The sequence below is a fragment of the Rhinoderma darwinii genome, chromosome 4 (genome assembly GCF_050947455.1).
Source record: "Rhinoderma darwinii isolate aRhiDar2 chromosome 4, aRhiDar2.hap1, whole genome shotgun sequence".
Taxonomy (NCBI): Eukaryota; Metazoa; Chordata; class Amphibia; order Anura; family Rhinodermatidae; genus Rhinoderma; species Rhinoderma darwinii.
This window is the reverse complement of record NC_134690.1, coordinates 18,543,220-18,570,981: the sequence shown is the minus strand read 5'-3', so window position 1 is coordinate 18,570,981 and position 27,762 is coordinate 18,543,220. Positions and strand designations below refer to the sequence as shown.

The following is a 27,762-nucleotide window of genomic DNA, read 5'->3' as shown; positions in this document are numbered from 1 at the left end:
CTCACTATTCTGCTGGTGGAGTCACTGTGTACATACATTACATTACTTATCCTGTACTGATCCTGAGTTACATCCTGTATTATACTCCAGAGCTGCACTCACTATTCTGCTGGTGGAGTCACTGTGTACATACATTACATTACTTATCCTGTACTGATCCTGAGTTACATCCACTATTATACTCCAGAGCTGCACTCACTATTCTGCTGGTGGGGTCACTGTGTACATACATTACATTACTTATCCTGTACTGATCCTGAGTTACATTCTGTATTATACTCCAGGAGAGGAACCACCACAAAGACCAGAGACAAAGTAGACAGCAGATTACTAAAAAGCAACAAGGACTCAATAACACAGTGCCCTTCTGTCCTGTGCAAATGGAAAAACTTAGCAATAGCTGGTAAAGTGTTCTGTATGTTTCATATATGAACTGTGTGAACCAAGGTATATACTGACTGACCCCTTATAGCTATTGACTAAGGAGTAGAAACTCTGTATGGGCAAAAGTGGGTGCAAGAAGTTTCTCTTTTTGTGGGCCAAATGTGAATCAACAGTATAGTTCCATGTTAGTGAAGGTAGCCGTGGACTAATGATGGAGGTGATGATGAAAAATGGACTTTAACAAGTCTCTAGTCCATTGGGTGTAGAACAGTGACATCACTGTTCCACAGACAACTTGCCACTTGCCAATTAAATGGCAAAAGTTGTCAAGGGAATGGAAAGTACCATTCTTAACTATAAGCTTCAGGTATAGGTCCAGTACTGGACCCTGTCAGATTGGACGCCCTTGATGGGAGTCTGTGGGCATCCACAGTTATTGCACCCTTGGCGTTCCTTCATTTGCTCTTGGTACCACTCACTGGGCATTCATGACAACTTTTCTACCACTGGTGTTGGTCATAGCTATAACCAACCATGTCATTTTTTTTTCTTGTCTAATTAAGGAAAACACATAAGATTCGTTGCCATTGGGTAGAGGAAGCCTTCTCCATTCAACTATAGATCAGTTCTCAAAAACATTCCAAAAATATTTTTCTAAGCAGTAATTACTTAAGGAGAGCGAGGGAAATCATTCTTTTTTTTTATCCTGGATCAAATGACCTGGTCTCAGTTGAAAGTAATAAACAACAGTTCAGGGGCAATTTTTTTAGTCCTCCTCCATTGTTGACTTCATCCCGTGCTTGAAATGAAATCTCAGGGTTCATCCTCGTACTGTTTCTCGGTTGCTGTGCCAAAATCTTCTAAAACTGACTGTAGATACTCAAATGTTGGTCTATCATCGGACTTATCTCTCCAGCATCTCAACATGATACCATAGAGTTCTGCTGGGCAATTTGCAGGGCAGGGCATGCGATAGCCTCCATCTAGGAGCTGTATAACCTCAGGGTTGGTCATACCTGAAGGACAAAACAAAAAATCACCGTCATCAATCCAAACTTATACTAGGAAGCTTCATGTTCAGGTCCAAGCACATGGCGGTATTATACATCTATGTTTTACAGATCCATAATATGATACCTCTAGGCGGCTGTGGGCACATGTGCCTCTGTTTTTATACGATGGGATATAAACCTGTATGTTTTTGGGTTTTTTACGGATTCTATAAATAAAACTGTAGCATGTTTCCTCGGATGACGCACACTGGCTGTATTCTCCCCTAGAAACATTGCTACTAGGGAACAAGACGGTGCCTCATGGAGTCACCATATGGTAGATCACGGAGTGACATGGAACCATGGGAACGCCACGTGCCGCCATACTGGGTCTATGAATATATAAGTAAATAGATCAGTCAATTTTTCAAAAAGAGAGGATCATTCAAAAAAAATTGGCTTGTACAATAAATACTTCTGGAAATGTTGAATTCAGTATCAACTAATACGCCAAAGACTTGGAGGTGAATTTATAAACTTTTATATGCCAATTTTCAGGAGTAGAAAAGTCGAAAAGGACTCAAAAGTCACACTTTGCAGGAAAATTTTTCACTTTTACGCCGTTTATGTCACTCTCCTCACATTTCTTAAAAGTGGAAGGGACTTAATAAGAAGAACTGGGCCACCCGCGGCCTGACACATATATTATAATTTATGCCAGAATTATAGCGAAATTCTACGCTAGCTCCTAGTTGGCGTAGATTTTACTCTGTGGTCAAGAGCAGAGCAGGGTACAGACAGGCCCTGTGCCCACCCACAATCACATATTAAAATAAAATAAAGGAAAACAAATGTAAAAAAAGTACTCATCTCATCGCGCTGCTCCCCCCCCCCCCCCGATCATCTTAGACCCCCACATCAAACTGTGGCATATATAAGGTCCTGACGCCAGGTAGTGTCAGAGCTTTCTATGTGACGCAATACACAACATCCTGACATGGTTCATTGTGTACTGCATGCCTACGTCACATATAACGTCCTGATGCTGCTCGGCTTCATAGCATAATATTGGAGCCTGACAAGAGCCGGGGGGGGGGGGCGGAGCGGTGAGTGACCACAATTGTTAAGACACACTTGTGGCCCCTTGGCCAGCGAAAAATGTGACAGATTAAGAGAGTGAGTCTTAGTAAATCTGCCCAATGGAGTTTATATATTCTTCCTATGTATTCTCCTTGTATTATTGCCAAGAGGCAGGAGAGACACAAAGAGTGCCTGCCCTGCCAACAAAGAACAGCTCCTTTTAGAGAGATTAAAATTTCAGTCTTCCTACCTAATACCAGACAGAAGCACCTTGGGCCCACAAGAGAAAATTATATTGAGGGCCCACCATCAGTTTATATAAAGCCCAAGCATGTCCATTTTGAACTGCATCCTAAACTATGATGTCATCATCCTACACACCGGTCATATATTTATATTATATATTATAATAAATTCTAATAGGTAATTTGTGAATACAATAAATAAGAATTTTCCAAAAAAGCAAGTGATTGGCTTCAAATTGTTTTGTCTTCTGCTGAGCTTTAGAGGACTCTTATGTTGTCAGAACTTGGGCCCACTGGAGAATCCTCTGGCACTCTGGTGGGCCAGTCCGACCCTGCCCCAGCTCATATTTCTGCCAGTTTAAGGAATAGTTCATTATGGTATATGGGGTCATTACAATAAGGTTCTTCCAAGCGGGACTCCCTTCATGCGCAACAGCAAAGAGTCTACAAAAAGCATCTCTCACTGTGGTGGACCAGGGGCATCCATGAATTAAATGAATGTAGATGTTTGACCAAGATGACATTGAGGACACAGTAGAAATTAGTGAATGGTCTCCAAAAAATGATATATTAACTTTTTGAATGTTTTATCACATCTACAAAAGACCAGACGGGTTACCTGGGTATGGAATCTGGCCATATGTTACCATTTCAGTTAGAAGAATTCCAAAGGACCACACGTCTGACTTAATGGTGAAGACTCCAAAGTTGATCGCTTCAGGGGCTGTCCATTTGATGGGAAATTTCGTACCTGTAATCAGAAGTGAAAATAATTTTACAATAACAACATCATTCATGATTCAATGGAAGCCTCAAGCTTCAAACCTGAAGCCTCCTATCATGGGGAACGCCAACGAAACGTGACGGTGTTTAATGATGCCTGGCATATGTCTAATGTTTATATTGGCGGCTTAAAGGGATTGTCTCACTAAGAAAACCCCTTTCTATATGCCCTACTAGGGCTATAGGATGCCAATAAGGTTTGAGTCTCCAACTTGAGACCCCTTTTTATCAACCCGGAGCGGAGATCTGCTAAGCATCAAAAACTTTCACTTGTATTACATGGACAACAGTGTTCCCTCTATGATGTGCACCCTGGAAAGGAAAGAGTTAAAATAACATCCTAATGAGGGCAATGAGCCCAATAGTAGAAGTACCGGTCATTTCCAGAACACACAGCTTATAGGAAACAGTCATGGATGGTCATTTATTTGAATGGCCGCCATGTGGCAGTACATTTCCCAATCCGAGGTAAGGTGGGGCTCGCCGAAACAACCCCAGCAATAAACCGGAGCTAAGGAGATCAGCTGACCGCCAGGCCGGCTTCACTTTAGAAGAAGTTGTCTTCGTGAGTCAATCCCTTTAGATATCGAGGAGAGCAGGGCGTAACTAGAATTCATAAGTCCTTATGGCGAAGTCAGGAATGGGCCCCTCCACAGGGGATCTGATCCCATCCTTGCCATATTTATGCACAGAGCCATAAAAACCTTGTGTGAATGAAACCTTAGGCAGCAAACGATGGATAGTAGTACCATATAGCAGATGGTTTGCCAACAGTCCCGCTTTTTGCAAGATTGTCCTGCGAATCGAACTCCATTTCTGGTTATTTTACCTAAATGTTCCACAATTTAGTTTTCAAATGTTGGTAAGCATGCAATGTAAAATCCTGGAAAACCCCTTTAAGGCCCTTGAAAATAGAATGCCCTGTGTATTCTAGAGAGCTCAATAGAGGGCATTCTGTATTGTACACTGGATAGATTGACTAATATTATATTGAACTCATCCTTGAATTTTACTACTAGAGTCGCAGGTATCGGCAGTTGATAGCAGTGAGTGGCCCCTAGTGATCACTGTAAGGAGAGGGAGCGGAGTATGTGATGCGGAGAGAAGACATTACATACTGCTCTATCATGGTGGAGTGGGGCTCCATGGTTATTTGCTATTATTTTGGTAATAGCTGTATTCATTACATATATATATATATATATATATATATATATATATATATATATATATATATATAATGCTGGCTGGTAAAAACCATAACTGCAGGTCTTTCAACATTTGCAACTTTTGCTTATTTCAGGGAAGTGAATGTATCAAAGTTTTTTTTTCAAAAAAATTTCAAAAATTTGCCTTGGTGACAATAATAAATCTCTCACAAGAATTGACTGCCAAATTTATTTTCCCCTTTTATATGATGTTTGAATATCAGACGTCTTCTTTATATAGCCTTTTCCAGGTTCCGGAGGACCACATGCACTGCTCTGCTGCGTGATTTAAGCGCGTCTACTGCGCTGCACATGTGAAAGTTGAACTGATCGTCAAACTGCCAGTATCAATATGACAAGTTGAATCTCCCACTTCTGCTTTTACCGACGTAAACACAAACCAGACAAACATCATCAAGACTCTTTATTTGTTCCCTGGGAGAAGCGAAAATACAAAGATCTGTCACTTAAGGTGGCCATACACAATAAATAACGGTGGGCCCATCGCTCTTTCGGCCAAATGCTTTTTGTCTTGACTAGCCCATAAACATACATGCTCGACCGAGCGTACATATTTATTTTAATGGGGAGAGGGGAAATAAGCTGACTATACGCCCTTGATAGCTGGTGGACGACAGCTATGCCTCCCTATTCCACCATTAAGATGCACAATCGGCACGACCAAGCGTGTAGGGTTATTTTAATAAGGAGAGCAAAATAGGCTGCTGTCAGACACCTCTGGCAGCAGCTTATCTCCTGCGAGAACAAAGGAAATCCAATTTTTCCAATCTTTCTTTCCTCCAACATCTACTGTCAGGGGAGAGTCAGGAGACCACACCAATATTATTGACCCCATCGTCGTCCGGTCCCGCCAAAATCAGCAGGTTCAAACAACTATTTTCTAATGTCTATGAGAAATTTAAACAGCTGGCAGGCACGTCTGGCAGCGGCTTATTTTGGCCGGTCCCACCAAAATCGGCAGGATGTTTAGGCTCCTGTTATTTGCCAATGCAATTATCAGGCTATAACTAGACACTAGAGCTTACAATGTAAAGGAGACAAGGGAAGAGACACAATTGGTACAAAGTGCTGATTTCCTCCACTGGATCAGCCACTTGTACCTAAAATCATTAAAGCGCATTGTGAGGAAGTTGAATGGTTATGGATAAATACGTCAGTTTACGTGTGGTTCATTGGCTGTGGTCAAAGCTGCAATGCAATGATTGATGTGACATAAGAATCTCTGAAATTATGACCTTTCAAAGATTAAATGCTTAAAACTGTGAGCATAAAAAATAAATCAGATGGTCCAGGGCAAAGCATTCCGGAGTATTGGTGCAGCACGAGAGAAGTGTTGGAGAGGATTGTGATGAGGGAAGACAAAGGCAATAAGCTATTCGCATCGAGATGATTTTTTTGCTAATACTGACCCTAGACATGACATAAATATCTGCCGAAATACTTTATAGAGCAGGGTACAAAAAGAAGAAGTACGGTGCTCCTCTAAGGTAATACCGTATGGGAACTGGTGCAGATATAGTGCCGTGAATCAAAGTAGACCCAAACCTGGTAAAGTTGTGCTAGATGATCGGCACAACTCAACTTTTCAGCGTGTCGGGTCATAACAGACCCCTGTGTCAGCGTGGTCTGCCGGCCTCCGGAGTTGACTCTGGGTGTCTGGTTCCTTGAACGATGATCCTCCCAGCGTCCGATAATTACAGAAAAGGGAGAGGAAAAAAATCCTTAATGAGGCGCTCCCGTGCTGATATGGATTTGTGGTCAGTTTTCAGGAACAAATGTTTTATTCATATTGTCTAAAATCAAACATGGCACAACGCATTTCGACCCCGCACCGGGGTCTTCATCAGGCATATAAAGACCTGATGAAGACCCCGCTGCGGGGTCGAAATGCATTGCACAGTGTTTGATTTTAGACAATATGAATAGAACTTTAGTTCCTGAAAACTGACTACAAATCCATATCAGCACGGGAGCGCCCCATTATGGAGTTTTTTTCTCTGCTTTTTCTGTAATTATCTGCCGAAATAGGCGATTTAAATTGGATACCATTAATTGGCCCTGCCATTTACAGCCCAAATAATACCATCATATGGTGTCCAAACAATATGCAGTATCCAAATAATACTACCTTAAAGTAGCCGAAAGCACAGTGGGCCAACGGATCTGAAATCTCACATCTATGACCAGCTTTATAGCTGTCTTATTTTAAGCCTTAAAAAGGTTTGATTTTCTAAACTTCATCATGATCCACCAAAGAAACCTGTTACAGGACCATTAGTAAATGGTCATATGTATCAGAAAACATAAAATGCCTGTATTCTCGCTCCTCAACGGACCATAATAGCAGAAGGAGAAGTAAGGCCAGTGCATGTAACTCTGGGCACAAATCAAAAATTCATATTTTGGATGATTATGGGATCTCCTAATGTACTTGATTTGCACCATTTTGGAGACCCCCACTGTATCTTCTATGCAGCACCATTAAGATTCATTAGAGCGGTCATGAGCCTCCGTGAAGGTTTTACAGGAAATACTCCAAATATAGAGTATTTCCAATACTTACTCCTTAGCAGCTTGGTAGCATTGCCATCGTGGCCAACACATGACCAGTGGAGGATCTCCACAGTGTTGCGGCTCAGATACTATAAGTGAAACTTTGGGGGTTAACTAAGCTCCAAAACACTGTCCAAAAACTGAATTTTTCAATAAAAAATGGTGGTCTTTGCTGGGACAGCGGCACACAGCCATTCAAATTTGCGTAAGTGAGGAGGAGGGTGATATCGATGTAAAGTTTTGCCCGGCCATAATTGTAGAAGATGTATTTTTAAACCACCGGAAAAACCCTTTAAAGTCCAGACTATATGGTGACTCCTACCATGGGTGACACCAGAGAGTCTCAAGAATTCATTTGGGATGTGGAACATTTTTTTTCCCATAGAAGTGAGGGGAAAGTTGTGACACTGATGAAGGATGGTGCCAATTTCCATCTGATGACTTTTGGGGACATGTTGCAATCATATTGAGTCACACGCAAGACGTAACTTCGTGAATGTAGGATTGTCCGCTGTAAAAATACCCCTTTATATGTCCTATTAGCTCATATGGAGTAAATAGAAACGGTACCCAGTTTGGGACCCCCTTCTATTATCTAGAGCGTAAAGCCACTTTAAAGAACAAAATCAATCCATTAACCAGGGCTGGCCTACTGGGGTGCTGTGCAATCTGTGTGGTCACAAAGGGCACATCAGTAGTAACTACTGAAGGGGGAGCCACTGGCTTTGATGGCCTGGTCACCCAGAGGTCGCACCCTTAATCCCACACTTTGTGCCCTAAACTATGGAAACATCACCCATTCCATCACATGTACCACCAAAGCTGTTGTATACTATGCGATCTGCCCTTGCCCAAAAATTTATGTTGGTCTTACTTCCAGAGAGCTGAAGGTTCGTGTACGTGAGCACATGGCCGACATAAAACGAGCATCAGGGGCAGAGAACTTGGAGACGCTGAAACCTGTGGCCCGACACTTTAAAACACATCATTCTTGTGATCCCTCCAAGTTGAAGGTGAGGGGGATTGACCACATTATATGCGGTATGAGAGGTGGGGCCATCAAACAAAAACTCGCACAATGCGAGTCTCGCTGGATATGGACCCTTGGGACAATGTCTCCATATGGACTAAATGAATCCTTGAGCTACGTTTCGTTTTTGTAACCATTGACTCCTGTTGTGGGTCCTGGTTTTTATCCTCTCCCCATTCTTGGTGTCACTTTTTAGCACTAACTACCCTCTCTCTTTCCATTTATATACATAGACCCATGGTATCATCTATTGAGCTCATTTGAGGAGGCTTTTGATTGGACCACATCCCAATTTCCTTAAAGAAGAAACAAGAAACAGAATTGGTGTTTTGCATGCCTTTTGAATTTGTCACCATATACGTTCTATTTTATTTCCTCATGCAATTTTATATATAATATATATGCATGTCTTATTGTCCCTACTGTAGATAATATATACATATAATGCAATTTTCTCATTATATCTGTCATTATATTTACTTACCTTGTAATATATTCACAATGCATTGTTTTTAGTATGTAATAATTTTTTATCAATGTGTTCTGCGATTGTATTTGTTTCAACATTTGTATATTCATCACATATTGGTATCTATATAAATTTCTATAGGCCATCATATATTTGTATTTATATACAAAATTCTTCATTTTTTCAACACCATATTTTGTCATATTCTATATACCTTATATTTATTGTGTTTCCTCAGCGTCAATCTTGCACTCCCCAATACATTCTTTTATTTTACAGGCAGTACTTTATTGTTTTTTCAGTACATGCCAACATCCACTGTTCTTCTCACATTTATTCACATCATCGGTTTTATAACCTTTCCATCACCATCCTACACCACACGTACGTGTTCACTTTATCCGTTCATCACATCCACACTTTCATTTTATTTTACTTCACATTCATCATCCTTTCTCAACAATTCTTGTCACATATCTTACCACAACACATGACCTCACATTTCACTTTGTCGTCACTCCTCTTTTGTATTCATTTTTACACCATTTTTTACTTACAGCCTATACACTATACATTAAAATATTGAGGCAATTCACTACACCACTTCTCACTTGTCGTTCTATCCTCGGTTAGATACATTGTCCCTATACTATCCTCACTGAGACTTCTTGTCTTGTCTTGTCTTTTCCTTTCCTTGGCATATACATGTCTGGTTGTGCGCTGATGTCTATTACATCTTTAATGAATGTTCCCGGGGGGGAGTGGCCCTCACCTTTTCCGACCGCTGTCTGCATTTGGAGTAGGATGTGGGGGGCGTGGTCAGTCACCGCCGCCTCACATCCTCTCCGATGACGCGCTACCGGAAGTGGGGCAGCGCTATCTTTGTACCCCGCATCTGACGCCGATTCCCTTCATCCGGTCCTGCCTCCTCCTCTCTCATTTCAAACCTCTTCACACCTGTTCTATGTACTATATATGGGTGGGCATAAGTAGTTGGACCCTAACCCCGGACGAAGGCAGTTGCCGAAACGCGCGTCGGGTACAGACGTCTCTTCCACGCCTCCATTATGTCTACCGGTATGTTCCATATTCCTTCCTGGTTTAGCAGCTGCTATTGAGCCTTATTTGTCCTTTCCGGTTACTTTTTGAGCCTAGGTGCAATTGGCAGTACATCACTGGTTGTGGTTTATATCAACTCTCTACGCCTATCCAAAAACTGCCACGCTTGTATTCAACATCTCCATATACTTAACACATGTGTGTCGGATTACATACCTTTGTTGAATTTTATTAGATACATTTTTGTCACAATTTGCCTCGGCTCTATTGGACACAGCTCTGTATGAGAACAAATACATTCTCTTTTGCTGCTTTAAAACATGTATACTGTTTACATATTTACGTAACATCCATATCCGGTCTTTGATTGATTTGACGTCTTTTTATTGAGTGACTCATTCCCTATTCCATTTTTTAATTGTTTCATGCTTTTATCTAATAAAATTTGTATATTTCTCTAAAACCTTATGTGCCTCAGTCGATCATATTTTCTTGGTTTAATCTTGTGTCAATTGATGATCGATGCAGCAAGTATATCTTGGTCACTACTCAGGAGTCAACATAGTGCATTTAATATAGTTAGCAACTTTGCTTTACAGTTTCTTGAGCATTACTCTCTGTTGGTATCTTATCGGTGTATATGGAAAAGCAGCTACACATGATTCCCTAGTTGGCTAATTGGATAGTGTTATTTCAGCACCTTATGGAATTGTTTTTTGGGCACTGTATGATATGGACACTATATAGTAGAATAGAAGGTCAATAGAAGGTATGGCATGGGGCAACAACCATCCTAAGGTGGCCCTGCCTTATTAGTCATGAAGACTCTCATCAAGAACAAAAAATTGCAGTAATCAAGCTAAGAAGAGCGGGATCCATGTCCTGGGGGTGAAACGTATATGTTTTTGTCTATAATTGTAGACGAAAAAGTATTAAAGACTCCATCTAAAGAAAGGTCTGATCTGGAGTCTGTGAGAAGAAGGAAAAGAATGGACTCATCCGGGTCAAATATCCCGTACAGAAGAGGAAGGTATTACGGTCAAGAGAACATCTGTGGTCTACTCTCAAGAATTCTGGGAGTGGACTAATGAAAACACAAATTCAACAAATTTGCCGTGTTCCCTAAGTGCCACATGAGTTACTACTTTAAAGGGGTTTTCCAGGGATACAACATTTTTGTACTTATACTCAGTGTCTACTTTAAATAAACTTCCTAATATAAATTGTGTCAAAAATCGGAACACATTTGTTCCTATTCACCCTACCTCTGGCCGGCCGGAAGTTCTGCTTTTTATTCATGTGTTTTTTTCTTCGACTCACGCTCGTGCACGTGCATTATTATGCAGACAGACCTGTAACGATACCTCACTAAGTATCGACACAGGTCTGTCATTGAAGCGTAAGCAAAGAATGAACGGCGGGGGCATTGAAGAGGCTGTGGACCGATAGGATGCCTCAAACACGGGTCTACGTCAGAAGTCCTATGTTTGAGGCATCCTATTGGATCACATCCTCTTCAATGCCCACCCCGTTCATTCTCTGCTTATGTTTCAATGCCGGCACCATTTACTTGGCTTTCATGCTATTCCTCCGTGCTTTTGTGCTACTCGCCCTTTTCTGGGCGGCCAGCGTACGAGCCCTTAGGAATAGCATGAAAGCCAAGTAAATGGTGAAGGGCATTGAAACATAAGCAGAGACTGAACGTGGCGGCCATTGAAGAGGCTGTGATCCAATAGGATGTCTCAAACATGGGACTTCTGACGTAGACCCGGGTTTGAGGCATCCTTTTGGTCCACAGCCTCCTCAATGCCCGCCCTGTTCACGCTTTGATTATGCTTCAATGCCCGCCCCATTTTCCGATAACTCCGTGCTCATGCACGGCGCATAGCAAAAATTGTGCCTCCCTGGAAAACCCCTTTAAATCTGGCAAGGGGATAGGGGTACCGTTTTTAAGAATTTTAGAAGTTAGGCTATTTGTAAAATAAAAAACAGAGGATTGTGCGATGCCTTCTGTTCGTCGGCATGCCAGTTATCACCACTTGTCGCAAACTGAGAGGGACAAAATCCTTGTACTGAAAGACCTTGGTTTATCACTCCGACAGATCGCTACGTGCCTAGGCCGAGATGTCAGCACTGTTCAACGTTGCGTGTCCCGGAGATTGGGAGAACAAGAACGAACGGGAATGACAGCAAGAGGTAGGTGGAGGTGAACCTCTGCATGGACGGATCGTCTGATTGGAAGAATGGCGCGTAGTGATCCATTCTGTACTGAAAGCTAAATCGGACGTCACATCCCAAGCCTAGGGCGGCAACCAGTGTCGACACAAACCATCAGAAGGTGTTTGCATGACAATGGACTACAAGCAAGATGACCAGCTGCAGGTTTTCCATTCACCACACGCCACCGCTCTCAAAGGCTATCATGGTGCACTGCAAGACAGCAATGGTGGCTGGAATGGAGGTCTATCCTCTTCAGCGATGAGTCCCGCTTTTGTCTCGGATGCAATGATAGCCAGGGATTGGTCTGTAAACCACATGAAGAAGCCTTCACAAGGGAAGTCACACCGATTCTACTCCCGGGATTATGGTGTGGGGTGGCATAATGTACGGTAGCCGGACCCCTCTAGTCTTCATTGACCATGCCCTGCAGCATCTCCGGACTGGTCTCCCATCGAGCACATCTGGGACTTCACTGGTCGGCAATTGCGCAGGGAGTTGCCAGCAGCCAATCTTGATGATTTACGTGCCCAAGTGCATTCAGCGCGGCATAACATTCCTCAGACAACCATTAATAACCTCATTGATAGCATGCCAAGGCGTGTAAGTGCGTGGATGTCTGTTTGTGGCGCTCATGCTCGATACTGAATAAATCAAGATGTTTGGAATATTTGTTTCCATTTTTTTGTAATTTGCATATCATTAACATATCATTTACATGTCTATCCATCCTGGGATTTCCACAATTCCCAAATTTTTCCTTCTTGGGGTTGCAATTTCAATGTTGAGGAGTGTAATTTTTTTTTAACATTAGCTTTCAACGTTAAGTCTTATAAGCATTGTCATTAGTAAACCATGTGTAATATAAAGTAATAATAATAATCTGTAAATTGTATCACTCACCCTCTTTGGCTATGTATTCACTATCAATTATTCTTGCCAGTCCAAAATCTCCTATTTTACAGCTCAGAATATCGGACACTAGAACGTTGGCAGCTCTCAGGTCTCTGTGGATGTAATTCTTCTTTTCAATGTACGCCATGCCCTCTGTCACCTGAAATCAGAGCAACCGGATGAAATCCACAAAGAACACTGCGCAAAAAACCTCTGTATGTGTCAAAAGCAATAGAAACAACATAAACTACATTCCATCAGATTACCACGAATTGAATGCAATGCTTGAACCTGGGCCGCTACACATGGCCTCAAGTCCAATTTTGGTAAATATTTAAGAAGACTGGTTTAGACAGCCCTATCCGTATGCACTATAAGGGTCTATAGATGAAATGAGGGGGGGGGGCTATTGTTTCCTAAGGGGTTGTTCGAACCGGGCTACCCCTTAAAATTTTATTTATTGCTTGGCTACCATTTTGTGCCACTTATACTGGTTACCCTGTAAATAAATGTGCAAACCCGCAAAAGGGGTTGGACAATGACTTACAGGGCAGCCCCTATAAGTGACACTGAAGAGACAGTTTGGGAGATATTTTGCATACTTTGGCAGGGAGCATTGCCCTCAAGAATCTCTATCAGCTTTATCTCCCCAAGGAGAATCAATTCCTTTTTAAGGATGTTTTTTTTTTTTTTTCCCCAATTCATCTACAATAAAATGAGAATAGTCTTGAATAAAAATCCCCTGCCGTTTTGTGTCTACAGCTCCTACACAGACCTATATGTCTCCATTGTTACAGAGTACGGGCAAACTCTTTGAAGAATGATTCCGCAGACATTCCTTCCATCTGTCCCTTACTTCTTTCTAACCTATTAAGAGTAGGTTAGTAGGAAACAGATGGAAGGGAGTCTGACTGCAGGATCAGACTACACAGGGTTTGTTGGTAGTCTGTAAGCATAACGGCACAAAGTTCTGCATAGGAGCGGTAGACAAAAAAAATTGGTAAGTAATCAAGACTACGGAGTTCATTTATACTAACCAGGTCTGGTAGATATTATTTTATTTGGTACAGCTCCCCATCTCAGAGAGCAAACATGCATGATAAGTAATTCATCCAAGTTGCTCCTTACACTTGCTGCAGTGCTCATAATGCAATTAATAATTAATATATAAGTCCTGCGGATGCCCCTAGGCATTGTGTGCTGAACCCTTCCCTCTTTCCAGATAGAGAGGAAGGAGAACTACCTGAGGAAAACCAGGATGATACAGTAAAAGTATATTACAGCAGCATAATTCCAATAGTCTTTCAGAGAAGGGACCATAAAGGGCCAAAATAACAATACCATTCAGTGCCCAAATAGCAACCATCATACAGTGCTCAAATAATATCAAAATATGGTGTCCAAATAATAGCATCATACAGTGTCCAAATAATACCATCATACAGTGCCCAAATAACACCATCATACACTCCTCAAATAATACCATAATATAGTGCCCAAATAATACTATCTTACACTGCTCAAATAATACCACCATACAGTGCTCAAACAACACCATCATAAAGTGGCCAAATAATATCATCATATAGTGCCCAAATAATACCATCATACAATGCTCAAATAATACCATCATACAGTGCTCAAATAAAACCATCAAACAGTGCTCAAATAATATCATACAGTGCCCAAATAATACCATCATACAGTGCCCAAATAATATCATCATACAGTGCCCAAATAATACCATCATACAGTGCTCAAATAAAACCATCAAACAGTGCCCAAATAATATCATACAGTGCCCAAATAATACCATCATATAGTGCCCAAATTATACAATCAGACAGTGCCAAAATAATACCACCATACAGTGCCAAAATAATATCATCATATAGTGCCCAAATAATACCATCACACAGTGCCCAACTAATATCATCATACAGTGCCCAAATAATACCATCATACAGTGCCCAAATAATACCACCATACAGTGCCCAAATATAATCATACAGTGCCCAAATAATATCATCATATAGTGCCCAAATAATATCCTCATACAGTGCCAAAATAATATCCTCATATAGTGCCCAAATAATATCATCATACAGTGCCAAAATAATATCCTCATATAGTGCCCAAATAATACCATCACACAGTGCCCAAATAATATCATCATATACTGCCCAAATAATACCATCATACAGTGCCCAAATAATACCACCATACAGTGCCCAAATAACATAATCATACAGTGCTCAAATAACACCATCATACAGTGCCTAAATATATATAATATCAAAGAGTGCCCAAATAATACCATCATACAGTGCCAAAATATTTATATGAGGCCAAAACAATAATGTCATACAGTGACCAAATAACAGTGCTATACAAGGCCCAGATAACAGTGCTTAGGCCCCAGGACTTCAAGCCAAGATCAGAGATGAGTAGTCAGCCCTGATAGGATTCATCATGGTGGAGTGTGGTGGAGGCTCCTAGATGGTGGAGTGTGGTGGAGGCTCCTAGATGGTGGAGTGTGGTGGAGGTTCCTAGATGGTGGAGTGTGGTGGAGGCTCCAAGATGGTGGAGTGTGGTGGAGGCTCCTAGATGGTGGAGGCCTCGGTCCATTTGCCCATGTTTTGCTCTTAGTTCAGTTGGTTACAGGATTCTGTTTTTATAACGTCCTCCCTAAAATGTCATTATTAAGATTGCTTTTTCAGAAACATATTGTCCAACTAATTTTATATCTCTGCAAAATTTACCATAATTACCCCATTACAAACCCCCTTGCCACCCCCTGCATTAGACATAATGCTATCTAAAATGTATGGTGGGTTTACCCCAGGATAGGGATCTACTAAGTTCATGTTCTCAGCAGAAAGTGCTAGTAATTTGGCTCATCAGATAACGCTAGTCATATCAGGACATTTGCCCGTTTATATGTTGCCCCAATACTTTCTTCTAATTTCCAAAAATTTATTTAGGCTAAATAACGTTCTATGAAACTGACCCTAGTATATATGTATCTATATCCTCACAGTTTATTTCTTTACTGCCATTCATATATTTCAGACTTTCTATGTTGTTTTTTTGCTTATTCTCCCGTTCACTTTTTCCTCTGTGCAGTTTGGATAAAATCTTGTAATGCTATCTGGAGACGGTCAACAAGCAGGTTAACTGCTCTAGATTGAAAGGTTGTGCCTTTCCTGATTGGCTTATTCCCTGCAGCCCTGGGTATCCAAGTGTGTGAACTGGACTGCCCTAGTTATGCACCCTATTAGGGAATTCTGAGAGGGTAGTCCCCCATTCAGGACCCTATTAGCCAGAGTGAACGTGGCTACAGAAAATGATTCTCGCTCTGGAGGATTTGATATGTCCATATACTACTAGAACAATTCATTTAAATGCACACCATGTAATGCTTCATTTCTCCTGTGGTGGCACTTCAGAAAAATTGAAGACTTGTGGCGAGGTTCCCCTATAGATTACCATAAATTTACTGGGCTGTCCAAGCAGTGGGATTCTCAGTGATTAGTTTATCGTCGGAGGATCCAGGGCGTAGCTAGGGGGGGACAGACGGGGCATGTGCCCCGTGCGCAACTAGGTGGTAGGGAAGCTGTGGGCACCACAGAGCAGCTGATCACTGCTGAATGGCGCCCTGTAGTCAGACACCTGCAGCATCAGCGTTAGGAAGAGCCAGGAGTTCATGCGGTGGCGTTCTGATTGGGGTCTGTGACGGCCCGGAAGTGGACTAGTCCAGTCACTTGACCTGTCATCTGACCTCACGTCAGTGACATGAGGTCAGATGACTCAGGTCAGGTGACTGGAATGATCCACACCCAGATTGTCACTGACCCTAGTCAGAAGGAACTGTGTGGCTCCATCTACAAGGGGGGGCTGTGTGGCGCTATCTACAAAAGGGGGTCTGGTTGTGGCGCAATCTACAAGGGGGGCTGTGTGGCACTATCTACAAGGGAGGGCTGTGTACCGCTATCTACAAAAGGGGGCGATGTGTGGAGTTAACTACAGGGGACTGTGTGGCGTTATATACGAGAGGGGGGCTGTGTGTGGCGCTATCTGCCTGCGCCGCATGACTTCTTCGGCTCCTCCGGTGAGTCATGTCAGGCAGAGAGGAGAGTGGTAGCGGGAGGCTACTGCTCTCCGCTCTGTTTACAGTGTGGCACTAAGTACAAGGGGGAATGTGGCGCTATTTACAGGGGGGAGTGTGGCGCTATTTACAAGGGGGAGGAGTGTGCCACTATCTACAAGGAGGGCAGCGGGCTGTGTGTGGCGCTATCTACAATGGGGGCTGTGTGGTGCTGTTTACAAGGGGGATGTGTTGCGCTGTTTATAAGGGGGGCTTTGTGGCGCTGTGTACTAGGGGGGCAGTGTGGCGTTATTTACCAGGGGGGCAGTGTGGTGCTATTTACAAGGGGGGACTGTGTGGCGCTATATACAAGGGGGGCTGTGTGGCGCTATATACAAGGGTGGCTGTGTGGCGCTATATAAACTGGGGGGTTTATGGCACTATTTACAAGGGAGTGTGTGTGGCACTATTTACAAGGGGGGCAGTGTGGTGCTATTTACAAGGGGGCTCTGTGGCGCTATATAAAATGGGGCTGTGTGGAGTTATATACAAGGGGGTCTGTGTGGCACTATATACAAAGGTGACTGTGTGGCTCTTTATACACAGGGGGCTGTGTGGCGCTTTTTACAAGGGGGTTGTGTGGCGCTATTTACAAGGGGGCTGTGTGGCACTATCTACAAGGGGTGTGTGGCGCTGTATACAAGGGGATCTGTCTGGCACTATCTACAAGGGGGGCTGTGTGGCACTATCTACAAGGGGGGCTGTGTGGCATTATCTACAAGGGGGGCTGTGAGGCGCTATATATAAGGGTGGCTGTGTGGCACTATATACAAAGGGGGCTATGTGGCGCTATATACAAAAGAGGCTGTGTGAAGCTATATACAAGGGGGGCTGTGTGGCGCCATATACAAGGGGGCTGCGTAGCGCTATATACAAGGGCGGCTGTGTGGCGCTATTTACAAGGGGGGCTGTGTGTGGTGCTATTTACAAGGGAGGATGTGGGTGGCGCAGTCTACAAGGGGGGGTTGTGTGGCGTTACCTACAAAGGGGCTGTGTGGCACTATTTACACGGGGGGGGGGGGCTGTGTGGCGCTATTTACAAGGGGGGCTGTGTGGCACTATCTACAAGGGGGGTGTGATGCTGTATACAAGGGGGGCTGTGTGACACTATCTACAAGGGGGGTTGTGTGTGGCACTATCTACAAGAGTGGGGCTGTGCGTGACATTATCTACAAAGGGGGTGTGTGTGGCGCTATTTACAAGGGGGGCTGTGTGGCACTATATATAAGGGGGGCTTTGTGGTGCTATATAAAAGGGGCCGTGTGGAGCTATATACAAGGGGGGCTGTGTGGCGCTATATATAACGGTGGCTGTGTGGCACTATATACAAAGGGGGCTATGTGGCACTATATACAACGGGGGCTGTGTGAAGTTATATACAAGGGGGGCTGTGTGGCGCTATATACAATGGGGCTGTGTGGTACTATCTACAAGGGGGGCTGTGTGGAGCTATCAACAAGGCTGGGCTGTGTGTGGAGCTACCTACAACAGGGGGCTGTGTGTGGCACTATGTACAACAGGGGGCTGTGTGTAGCACTATCTACAAGAGAGGGGGTAGCACTATCTGCATGGGGTGGTGCTATATACAAGGGGCTGTGTGTGGCACTATCTACAAGGGGGATGTGTGTGGTGCTATTTACAAGCGGGCTGTGTGTAGCGCTATTTACAAGGGAGGATGTGTGTGGCGCACTCTACATGTGGGGGCTGTGTGGTGCTATCTACAAGGGGGGTGTTGCGCTGTATACAAGGGGGCTGTGTGGCACTATCTACAAGGGGGGCTGTGTGGCGCTATCTACAATGGGTGGGTGTCGCGCTGTATACAAGGGGGCTGTGTGGCACTATCTACAAGGGAGGCTGTGTGGCTCTATCTACAAGGGAGGCTGTGTGGCGCTATCGTTAAAAGGGGGGCTGGGTGTGGCGCAATCTACAAGGGGGCGCTGTGTGGCGCTATCTACAAGGGGGGGCTGTGTGGTGCTATCTACTAAAGGGGGTTGTGTGCCATTGTGTACAAGAGGCGGGCTGTGTGTGGCGCTATTTACAGGGGGCTTTGTGTGGCGTTATATACAAGAGGGGCGCTGTGCGTGGCACTATGTACAACAGGGGGCTGTGTGTGGCACTATCTACAAAAGTGGGGCTGTGTGTGGCACTATCTACAAGAGAGGGGCTGTGTGTGGCGAGGGCTGTGTGTGGTGCTATTTACAAAGAGGCTGTGTGTGGCACGATTTACAAGGGGGATGTGTGTGGCGCAATCTACAAGGGGGGCTGTGTGGTGCTATCTACAAAAGGGGGGCTATGTGTGGAATTAACTACACGGGGGGCTGTGGAGCTATCTACAGGGGGCTGTGTGGGGTTATATACAAGAGCGGGGCTGTGTGTGGCACTATCTACAGTGGGCTGTGTGTGGCCTCTTTAATTTATTTTCTTTTAATTTATTTTTATGTTAACTACCTTATAGAACTATATCGCTTGTAAAATGCTGTAGTTACATTCAAAAAATTGTGAAAAAAATAAAAATGACACCTCATTGATCGGTAGAGAAAGCAAACATGGTGAGATGGAAGGAGATGTCGCGAAAGAAGTTGGGTGGGGTGCGCCAATCTGAATATTTGCCCCGGGTGCAGGAGAACCCAGCTACTCTGGGAGGACCTTTCTACCAAAAAGGCACTGTCTGAAGAAAACAACCCATTTAATGAACCCATCTGCAAGCCTTAAAGGGGTTGTTTCATCAGAGACATCCTCCTTCAGAACGAAGCCGCAGCAGCGATCAGCTATCATGGCAAATCTGTAATACATGGAAGGCTCGAGTCCACCAAAACGGGAGCTGATCTTACTGAGCGGGTCTCCATTTTGGCTCATAAAGGGTGTCTCAAGCGGGCGATCCCCCTCTATGACATAAATTTGCCCCTTTAAGGTCATAATGAGCATATCAGACTCGCAGCTTATTAAAACCATACACATAACCCATAAAAATATCCTTCAACAGCAACTAACCTGCTTGTTGATGGTTTCCCAGTACTGATTAAAGTTGAGTTAAAACAAAATCAAAAAGTTAAAGCTACTACTCTAGATTTTACATCCACGAACCATAGAGTCAACGTTCAGTGGCGTTGCTATAGGGATCGCAACGGTCGCAGGGCCCCTGTTGCCACCGGACTGATCCCGCTTCCAACCGTATCTGCGTCCTCAAGACGCAGATATAGTTCAGTTCAATGCTGGAGCCTTGCTGTGAGCGGCTCGGCGCATGCATGCGCTATGTAGTGACGTCATCGCTCTTGTCTGCGCCGAGTCACTCACACCACAGACCGGAGGAGGAGAAGGATCCGCCACCCGTCGTGGAAACGGCGGATAGGTAAGTAATTATGTTATTATTTTTCTATTAGGCACATATGGGGGCATTATACTGGGTATGGGAGGGGGCTGATATGGTAGCTGCTGAGGGAGCATTATACTGTATGGGGGGCATTATACTGTATGGGACAGCTATGAGGGCATTATACTGTATGGGGCAGCTGTGGGTGGCAATATACTCTGGGGCACCTATGGGGGTCATTATATTGTATAAGGGGGAATTATACTGTATGGGGGGCATTATACTGTATGGGGCAGATATGGGCGGCAATATACTGTGGGGGCAGCTATGGGGGCATTATATTGTGGGGGCAGGTATGGGGGGCATTATACTGTATGGGGGCAGCTATGGGAGGCATTATACTGTGTAGGGGCAGCTATGGGTGCATTATAATGTGTGGGGCAGCTATGGGGAGCATTATACTGTGTGGGGGCAGCTATGGGGGGCATTATACTGTGTGGGGGCAGCTATGGAGGGCATTATACTGTGGGGGGGGGCAGCTATGGGGGCATTATACTATGTGGGGCAGCTATGGGGGGCATTATACTGTGTGGGGGCAGCTATGGGGGGCATTATACTGTGTGGGGGCAGCTATGGGTGCATTATACTGTGGGGGGGCAGCTATGGGGGCATTATACTATGTGGGGCAGCTATGGGGGGCATTATACTGTGTGGGGGCAGCTATGGGGGGCATTATACTGTGTGGGGGCAGCTATGGGGGGCATTATACTGTGTGGGGGCAGCTATGGGGGCATTATACTATGTGGGGGCAGCTATGGGAGGCATTATACTGTGTAGGGGCAGCTATGGGTGCATTATAATGTGTGGGGCAGCTATGAGGGGCATTATACTATGTGGGGCAGCTATGGGGGGCATTATACTGTGTGGGGGCAGCTATGGGGGGCATTATACTGTGGGGGGGCAGCTATGGGGGGCATTATACTATGTGGGGCAGCTATGGGGGGCATTATACTGTGTGGGGGCAGCTATGGGGGGCATTATACTGTGTGGGGGCAGCTATGGGGGGCATTATACTGTGTGGGGGCAGCTATGGGGGGCATTATACTATGTGGGGGCAGCTATGGGAGGCATTATACTGTGTAGGGGCAGCTATGGGTGCATTATAATGTGTGGGGCAGCTATGAGGGGCATTATACTATGTGGGGCAGCTATGGGGGGCATTATACTGTGTGGGGGCAGCTATGGGGGGCATTATACTGTGTGGGGGCAGCTATGGGGGGCATTATACTGTGTAGGGGCAGCTATGGGTGCATTATAATGTGTGGGGCAGCTATGGGGAGCATTATACTGTATGGGACAGCTATGAGGGGCATTAAACTGTATGGAGCAGCTATTAGGGGCATTATACTGTATGGGGGCATTATACTGTATGGGGGGCATTATACTGTACGGGACAGCTATGTGGGCATTATACTGTATGGGGCAGCTGTGGGTGGCAATATACTCTGGGGCACCTATGGGGGGCATTATATTGTATAGGGGGGAATTATACTGTATGGGGGGCATTATACTGTATGGGGCAGATATGGGCGGCAATATACTGTGGGGGCAGCTATGGGGGCATTATATTGTGGGGGCAGGTATGGGGGGCATTATACTGTATGGGGGCAGCTATGGGAGGCATTATACTGTGTAGGGGCAGCTATGGGTGCATTATAATGTGTGGGGCAGCTATGGGGAGCATTATACTGTGTGGGGGCAGCTATGGAGGGCATTATACTGTGGGGGGGGCAGCTATGGGGGCATTATACTATGTGGGGGCAGCTATGGGGGGCATTATACTGTGTGGGGGCAGCTATGGGGGGCATTATACTGTGTGGGGCAGCTATGGGGGGCATTATACTGTGTGGGGCAGCTATGGAGGGCATTATACTGTGGGTGCAGCTATGGGGGCATTATAATGTGGGGGGGAAGCTATGGGGGCATTATACTGTTTGGGGGGGCAGCTTTGGGACACTATACTGTGTGGGGACATTATACAGTGGAGGCTGCCATGGGGGCTGTCGGGCAAGGCGGCTGGGCATAGGCGTGTGCAGGTGTCTGGTGGTGTTGGGGAGGGCTCGCTGAATTCTTGCACCAGGGCCCATGAGCCTTCAGCTATAGCCCTGCCAACGTTCATGAGAAGTGGAGCTTTTATAGCTGGTTCTATATGATGGATTTGCACACACGATGCCATTTAAGGGCCTGTAAGTCTCTTGATGACCTAGATCTTCCTAGACCCTCAGGTTATAACGGTCACCACTGAGATTATACGGCAGTTAGTCGCAGTTCTCGAGAAGGATGTTTTCCTGCACATCAATGCGGCCACAAAAATAGTTTTAGATGATCTTTGTGACATGTTTTCGACTTTTGTGGTCGTCTGCTCAGTAGACCGTGATGGACACAACGACTCATAACAAAGACCCATCAGGGTAAACAAGAGTTCAGGAGCCATTACACTGCACATGATATGAAGAAAATAAGAATTTTATCAAAGAAGGAGACCATCTCAGCTCTATCACCATCAGAAAGTTAATAGAAAAGAAGGAGACCATCTCAGCTCTATCACCATCAGAAAGTTAATAGAAAAGAAGGAGACCATCTCAGCTCTATCACCATCAGAAGGTTAATAGAAAAGGAGACCATCTCAGCTCTATCACCATCAGAAGGTTAATAGAAAAGGAGACCATCTCAGCTCTATCACCATCAGAAAGTTAATAGAAAAGAAGGAGACCATCTCAGCTCTATCACCATCAGAAAGTTAATAGAAAAGAAGGAGACCATCTCAGCTCTATCACCATCAGAAGGTTAATAGAAAAGAAGGAGATCTGTATCTGTCCTAAGATGAAGTTGTGGCTTTCGGTAACTTTCAGAAGTTTTTATAAAAAGAACGTTAAGACTCAAATTTCACATTGTGCAATGGAAAATAAAAACGAGTATCTTCCTGCCACAGAATGAGCCGGCAAGATGTGACCACAAGCTAAATATATACCCGGACTGTCTAACTTTAACCTCACGAAGTTCTGTTTCTTTTAATTGTCAAGTTATGTTTGCACATTGCATCGTAAAAGTCTTTGCATCCAGAGATAAAGGGGTTGCTTGACATTAGAAAAAAGGGTATTTTTCCAGAAACAGTGCCACTCATAGACTGTGTTTGGTATTGCAGTATGCATTTGAATATAGTTGAGTTGCAATACCAGACATAGCCAGGCAGCATTGGTGGCACTGTTTTTGGAGAAAAAAAAGTTTACTCTTTTTTTCTAACCTTGGGCAACCTCTCTAATGAATTTTAAGTGGTATCATAGTAAAGGATATATGCTGATGAGTTATTTGATTTATGGTGATCTGAGACACCCATTGATCTGTAAATTGGAGGGGCCAGGGTCAGACTGCCAGAATCAGAGGATATTCTGGTTGGCTCCAGGTTCCACAAAAATTAGCTCCAAAGGTCCAGCAGAAGACAACCCCATTTCGTCTTAAGAACCAATCATTTGCCACTAGGGTCTATTTCTTACGGGATGATTTACAAATAACCTATTCGATCGTAATGATGATATGTCCTGTGTGAGCAATTATAACAATAAAGAAAGCAATGATATGTGGACATGTTTTGTATAGATAGAAGGGGAATCCTACTCCGACACTGGGTAGGGCTGAGTTGTGGGGAGTAGTGTGCTCTCTTCTTGGAGATTTCCAAATAAAGCTGATGCACCCAATAAAATGTATGGGAAATTTCTGAGAGATGTCATGTCAACCGGGGGACAATGCTTGGTAGCTCCTCAGGCTTTGTGTTCTAGCAATTGGTGGAGGTCTAAACTTATGGATCTTCTGACATGTGTAATGCACATCTTCTTTCTTCATGCTTGCTGAGTAGATGAGCTCTTCCTAGTAAGGTTTACTCAGCATGCTGTGAGAGAGGAGGAGGAGGAGGAACAGAAGTGGAGAAACATCATATTGACTGAGTCTCACAGAAACAGAGATTGAGATTGAGAGAGATGGAGACAGAGATTGGGATGGCGAGAGAGATGGAGAGAGATATAGAAATAGAGGGAGAGAGATTGAGATGGAGAGAGAGATGGAGAGAGAGGGATGGAAAGAGGGAGATGGAGAGAGAGATGGAGAGATGGAGAGAGTTGGAGAGACAGATGGAGAACGAGAGATGGAGAGCGAGATGGAGAGAGAGATGGAGAGCGAGATGGAGAGCGAGATGGAGAGAGAGGGATGGAAAGAGGGATATGGAGAGAGAGATGGAGAGAGAGGGATGGAGAGAGAGATAGCGAGAGAGATGGAGAGAGAGATGGAGAGAGAGATGGAGAGAGAGATGGAGAGAGAGATGGCGAGAGAGATGGAGAGAGAGATGGAGAGAGAGATGGCGAGAGAGATGGAGAGAGAGATGGAGAGAGATGGAGAGAGAAATGGAGAGAGAGATGGAGAGAGAGATTGGGATGGAGAGAGAGATGGAGAGAGAGAGAGATGGAGAGAGAGATGGAGAGAGAGATGGCGAGAGAGAGATGGAGAGAGTTGGAGAGACAGATGGAGAACGAGAGATGGAGAGCGAGATGGAGAGAGAGATGGAGAGCGAGATGGAGAGAGAGGGATGGAAAGAGGGAGATGGAGAGAGAGATGAAGAGAGAGGGATGGAGAGAGGGAGATGGAGAGAGAGATGGAAAGATAGATGGAGAGAGAGATGGAGAGGGAGAAGGAGAGATAGATGGAGAGAGAGATGGAGAGGGAGAAGGAGAGAGAGATGGAGAGAGAGATGGAGAGAGAGATGGAGAGTGAGATGGCGAGAGAGATGGAGAGAGAGATGGAGAGAGAGATGGAGAGAGAAATGGAGAGAGATGATGGAGAGAGAAATGGAGAGAGATGATGGAGAGAGAAATGGAGAGAGATGATGGAGAGAGAAATTTAGAGAGAGAGAGATGAGAGTCAGATAGAGAGAGAAAGATGGAGAGAGAGAGATGATTTGAGATGGAGAGAGAGATGGAGAGAGAGATGGAGAGAGAGAGAGAAATATATCCCCAGGTATATATGTAGGCTTAGTCCCAGTTCTGGGTGTATGTGCAGCGTAGGTTCCCACCTTACAGAGGTAGCCTTGTCGTGGCAGGTGGGCTAACACTTTTTGATCAAAATGTGCACTAAGAACCTCCCTATTTGTAAGTAGATTTAGCTTTAGTGCATATTTATTTATATTTAGTGGTTTAGGTGGCATTAGTGTCGCAGGGTGCTGTCGCCATTTTTTGTCTGCTAGATATGAGATAGATAGATAGATAGATAGATAGATAGATAGATAGATAGATAGATAGATAGATAGATAGATAGATAGATAGATAGATAGATAGATAGATAGATAGATAGATAGATAGATAGATATTAGATAGATAGATGTCGAATGTCCAAGATGACTGACCAATTTTTCAATAGATATCTGTTGGGTGTCCATCATTGTGAAGACCAATGGCCGAATAAGTCAAAATTGGCCATTTTACCTCATTTCCCTATAACGTGTGTGGCAGCTTTAGGCACAAGGTGGATGATAATATGTAAATGGTCACACATAAATAATAGAGTGATAGGTGCTGTCTTTTCATTTACCTGTGCCGCCATGTCTACCAGTTTTGGAAAGCGCAGCCTCGATCCTTCATCTGTCTTCAAAAAATCCACTAAACTTCCTAAAAAGATAACACAATATTTTTTATATGAATAAGATTAATCATAAATTACTCTGTTAAGGCTTCGTTCACATCTGCGTCAGGACTCCGTTCATGGGTTCCGTCAGAGCTTTCCGTCAGGTGAACCCATGAACAGAACCCTGATTGAAACAAATGGAAACCATAAGTTTCCGTTTGCATCACCATTTATTTCGATTTTGACAGATCCGATGCAAATGGTTTCCGTTTGTCTCCGTTGAGCAAGGGTTCCGTCGTTTTGACGTAATGAATACCGTAATCGACTTGATCCCTATATTTTGAGCATTATCTAGCAATAGATATTATGTATTACTGCATCTTACTCACCATTACGCATATATTCCGTCACAATGTATATGGGCTCATTGGTGACCACAGCAAACAACTGCACTAGCTTGCTATGTCGGAGCGTTTTCATCATGTTCGCTTCTTCCATAAAAGCCAGGGGTGACATGCTGCCCTCTTTCAATGTCTTTATGGCCACTTTTACGCTATTATTATAAAAACCTAAGTGAACATGACGAAAAGACGAAGTATTAATGATAAAGACAGAACATGAAACATCTGTTCATTCTATACCAGTGATCTTTAACTCATGGCTCACCAGTTGTTGTAAAAACCACAACTCCCAGCATGTCCTGAGACCCACAGGTTGGAGACCATTTGGAAACCTCTACTCTATAGTGTCATTTTATGGACCACTTGCTTCGATCCAATACGATAGGAGGGAATGCCATGGTCTACATACCAACCAGAGGCGGCACAAGCTACCACTATATGGAGAAAAGTATTGGGACACACCTCTTAATCATTGAATTCCGGTGTTTCCTTTAGTGTCCCCTGCCCCCCCCCCCCTGTGTATAACATCCAGCATTCGCCATTTAGTCGCCTTTACAGACATTAGTGATAGAACGGCTCGTTATAAAGAGATCACTGAATTCCAGCGCGGTCCTGTAGTAAGACACCACCGTTGTAACAAGTCAGTTCATGGAATTTCTTCCCACCTAGATATTCCACCATCACCTGTGAGCGATATTATTGTAAAGTGGAAGGAACCGCAGCAACTCCACCATGAAGTGCAGACCACGTAAAGTTAGAGAGTAGGGGGCCGAGTGCCGAGGAGCAAGTGCAGAAAAGTCGTCAAACTTCTGCCGACTCAATAACTGCAGAGTATAAACCTCCTTTGGTATTAACATCCGCTCAAAAATTGTGCCTGGGATCTTCATGGCATGGGGGCCGAGCAGCTGCATGCCAGACTTACATCACCAAGCACAATACCAAGTGTCGGATGGAGTGGTGTAAAGCCGCCGCCACTAGACTCTGGAGCAGGGGACACGTGTTCTGTGGAGTGACGCTTCTCTATCTGGCGGTCTGATGTATGAGTCTGCTTTTGGTGATGCCAGGAGAACGTTACCTGCCTGACTGCATTGTGCCAACTGTAAAGTTTGGTGGAGGAGGGGTAATGCTATGGGGATGTTTTTCAGGGGTCGGCCCCTTAGATCCAGTGAAGGAAAATCTTAATTCTTCAGCATAAAAGACATTGTAGACAATTGTAGCTTCCAACTTTGTCGGAACAGTTTGGGGTTTGTCCCTTTTCTGTTCCAGGATGAGTGCGCCCCAGTGCACAAGGTCCATAAAGAC

The 27,762-nt window shown here is 44.2% G+C and overlaps 1 protein-coding gene across 1 annotated transcript in view; it reads right to left on the bottom strand.

Annotated features, from left to right (window-relative positions):
- Positions 1-1,109: 1,109 nt before the first annotated feature.
- Positions 1,110-27,762, bottom strand: part of BLK (BLK proto-oncogene, Src family tyrosine kinase) — a 55,611-nt gene continuing 28,958 nt past the window's right edge. The window contains exons 6-10 of the mRNA XM_075863548.1: positions 26,449-26,628; positions 26,027-26,103; positions 12,945-13,095; positions 3,321-3,452; positions 1,110-1,400 (exon numbers count right to left, since the gene is read on the bottom strand). Coding sequence (XP_075719663.1) covers positions 1,198-1,400; positions 3,321-3,452; positions 12,945-13,095; positions 26,027-26,103; positions 26,449-26,628 — 743 coding nt within the window. The 3' untranslated portion in view covers positions 1,110-1,197. The remainder of the gene's footprint in view (positions 1,401-3,320; positions 3,453-12,944; positions 13,096-26,026; positions 26,104-26,448; positions 26,629-27,762) is intronic.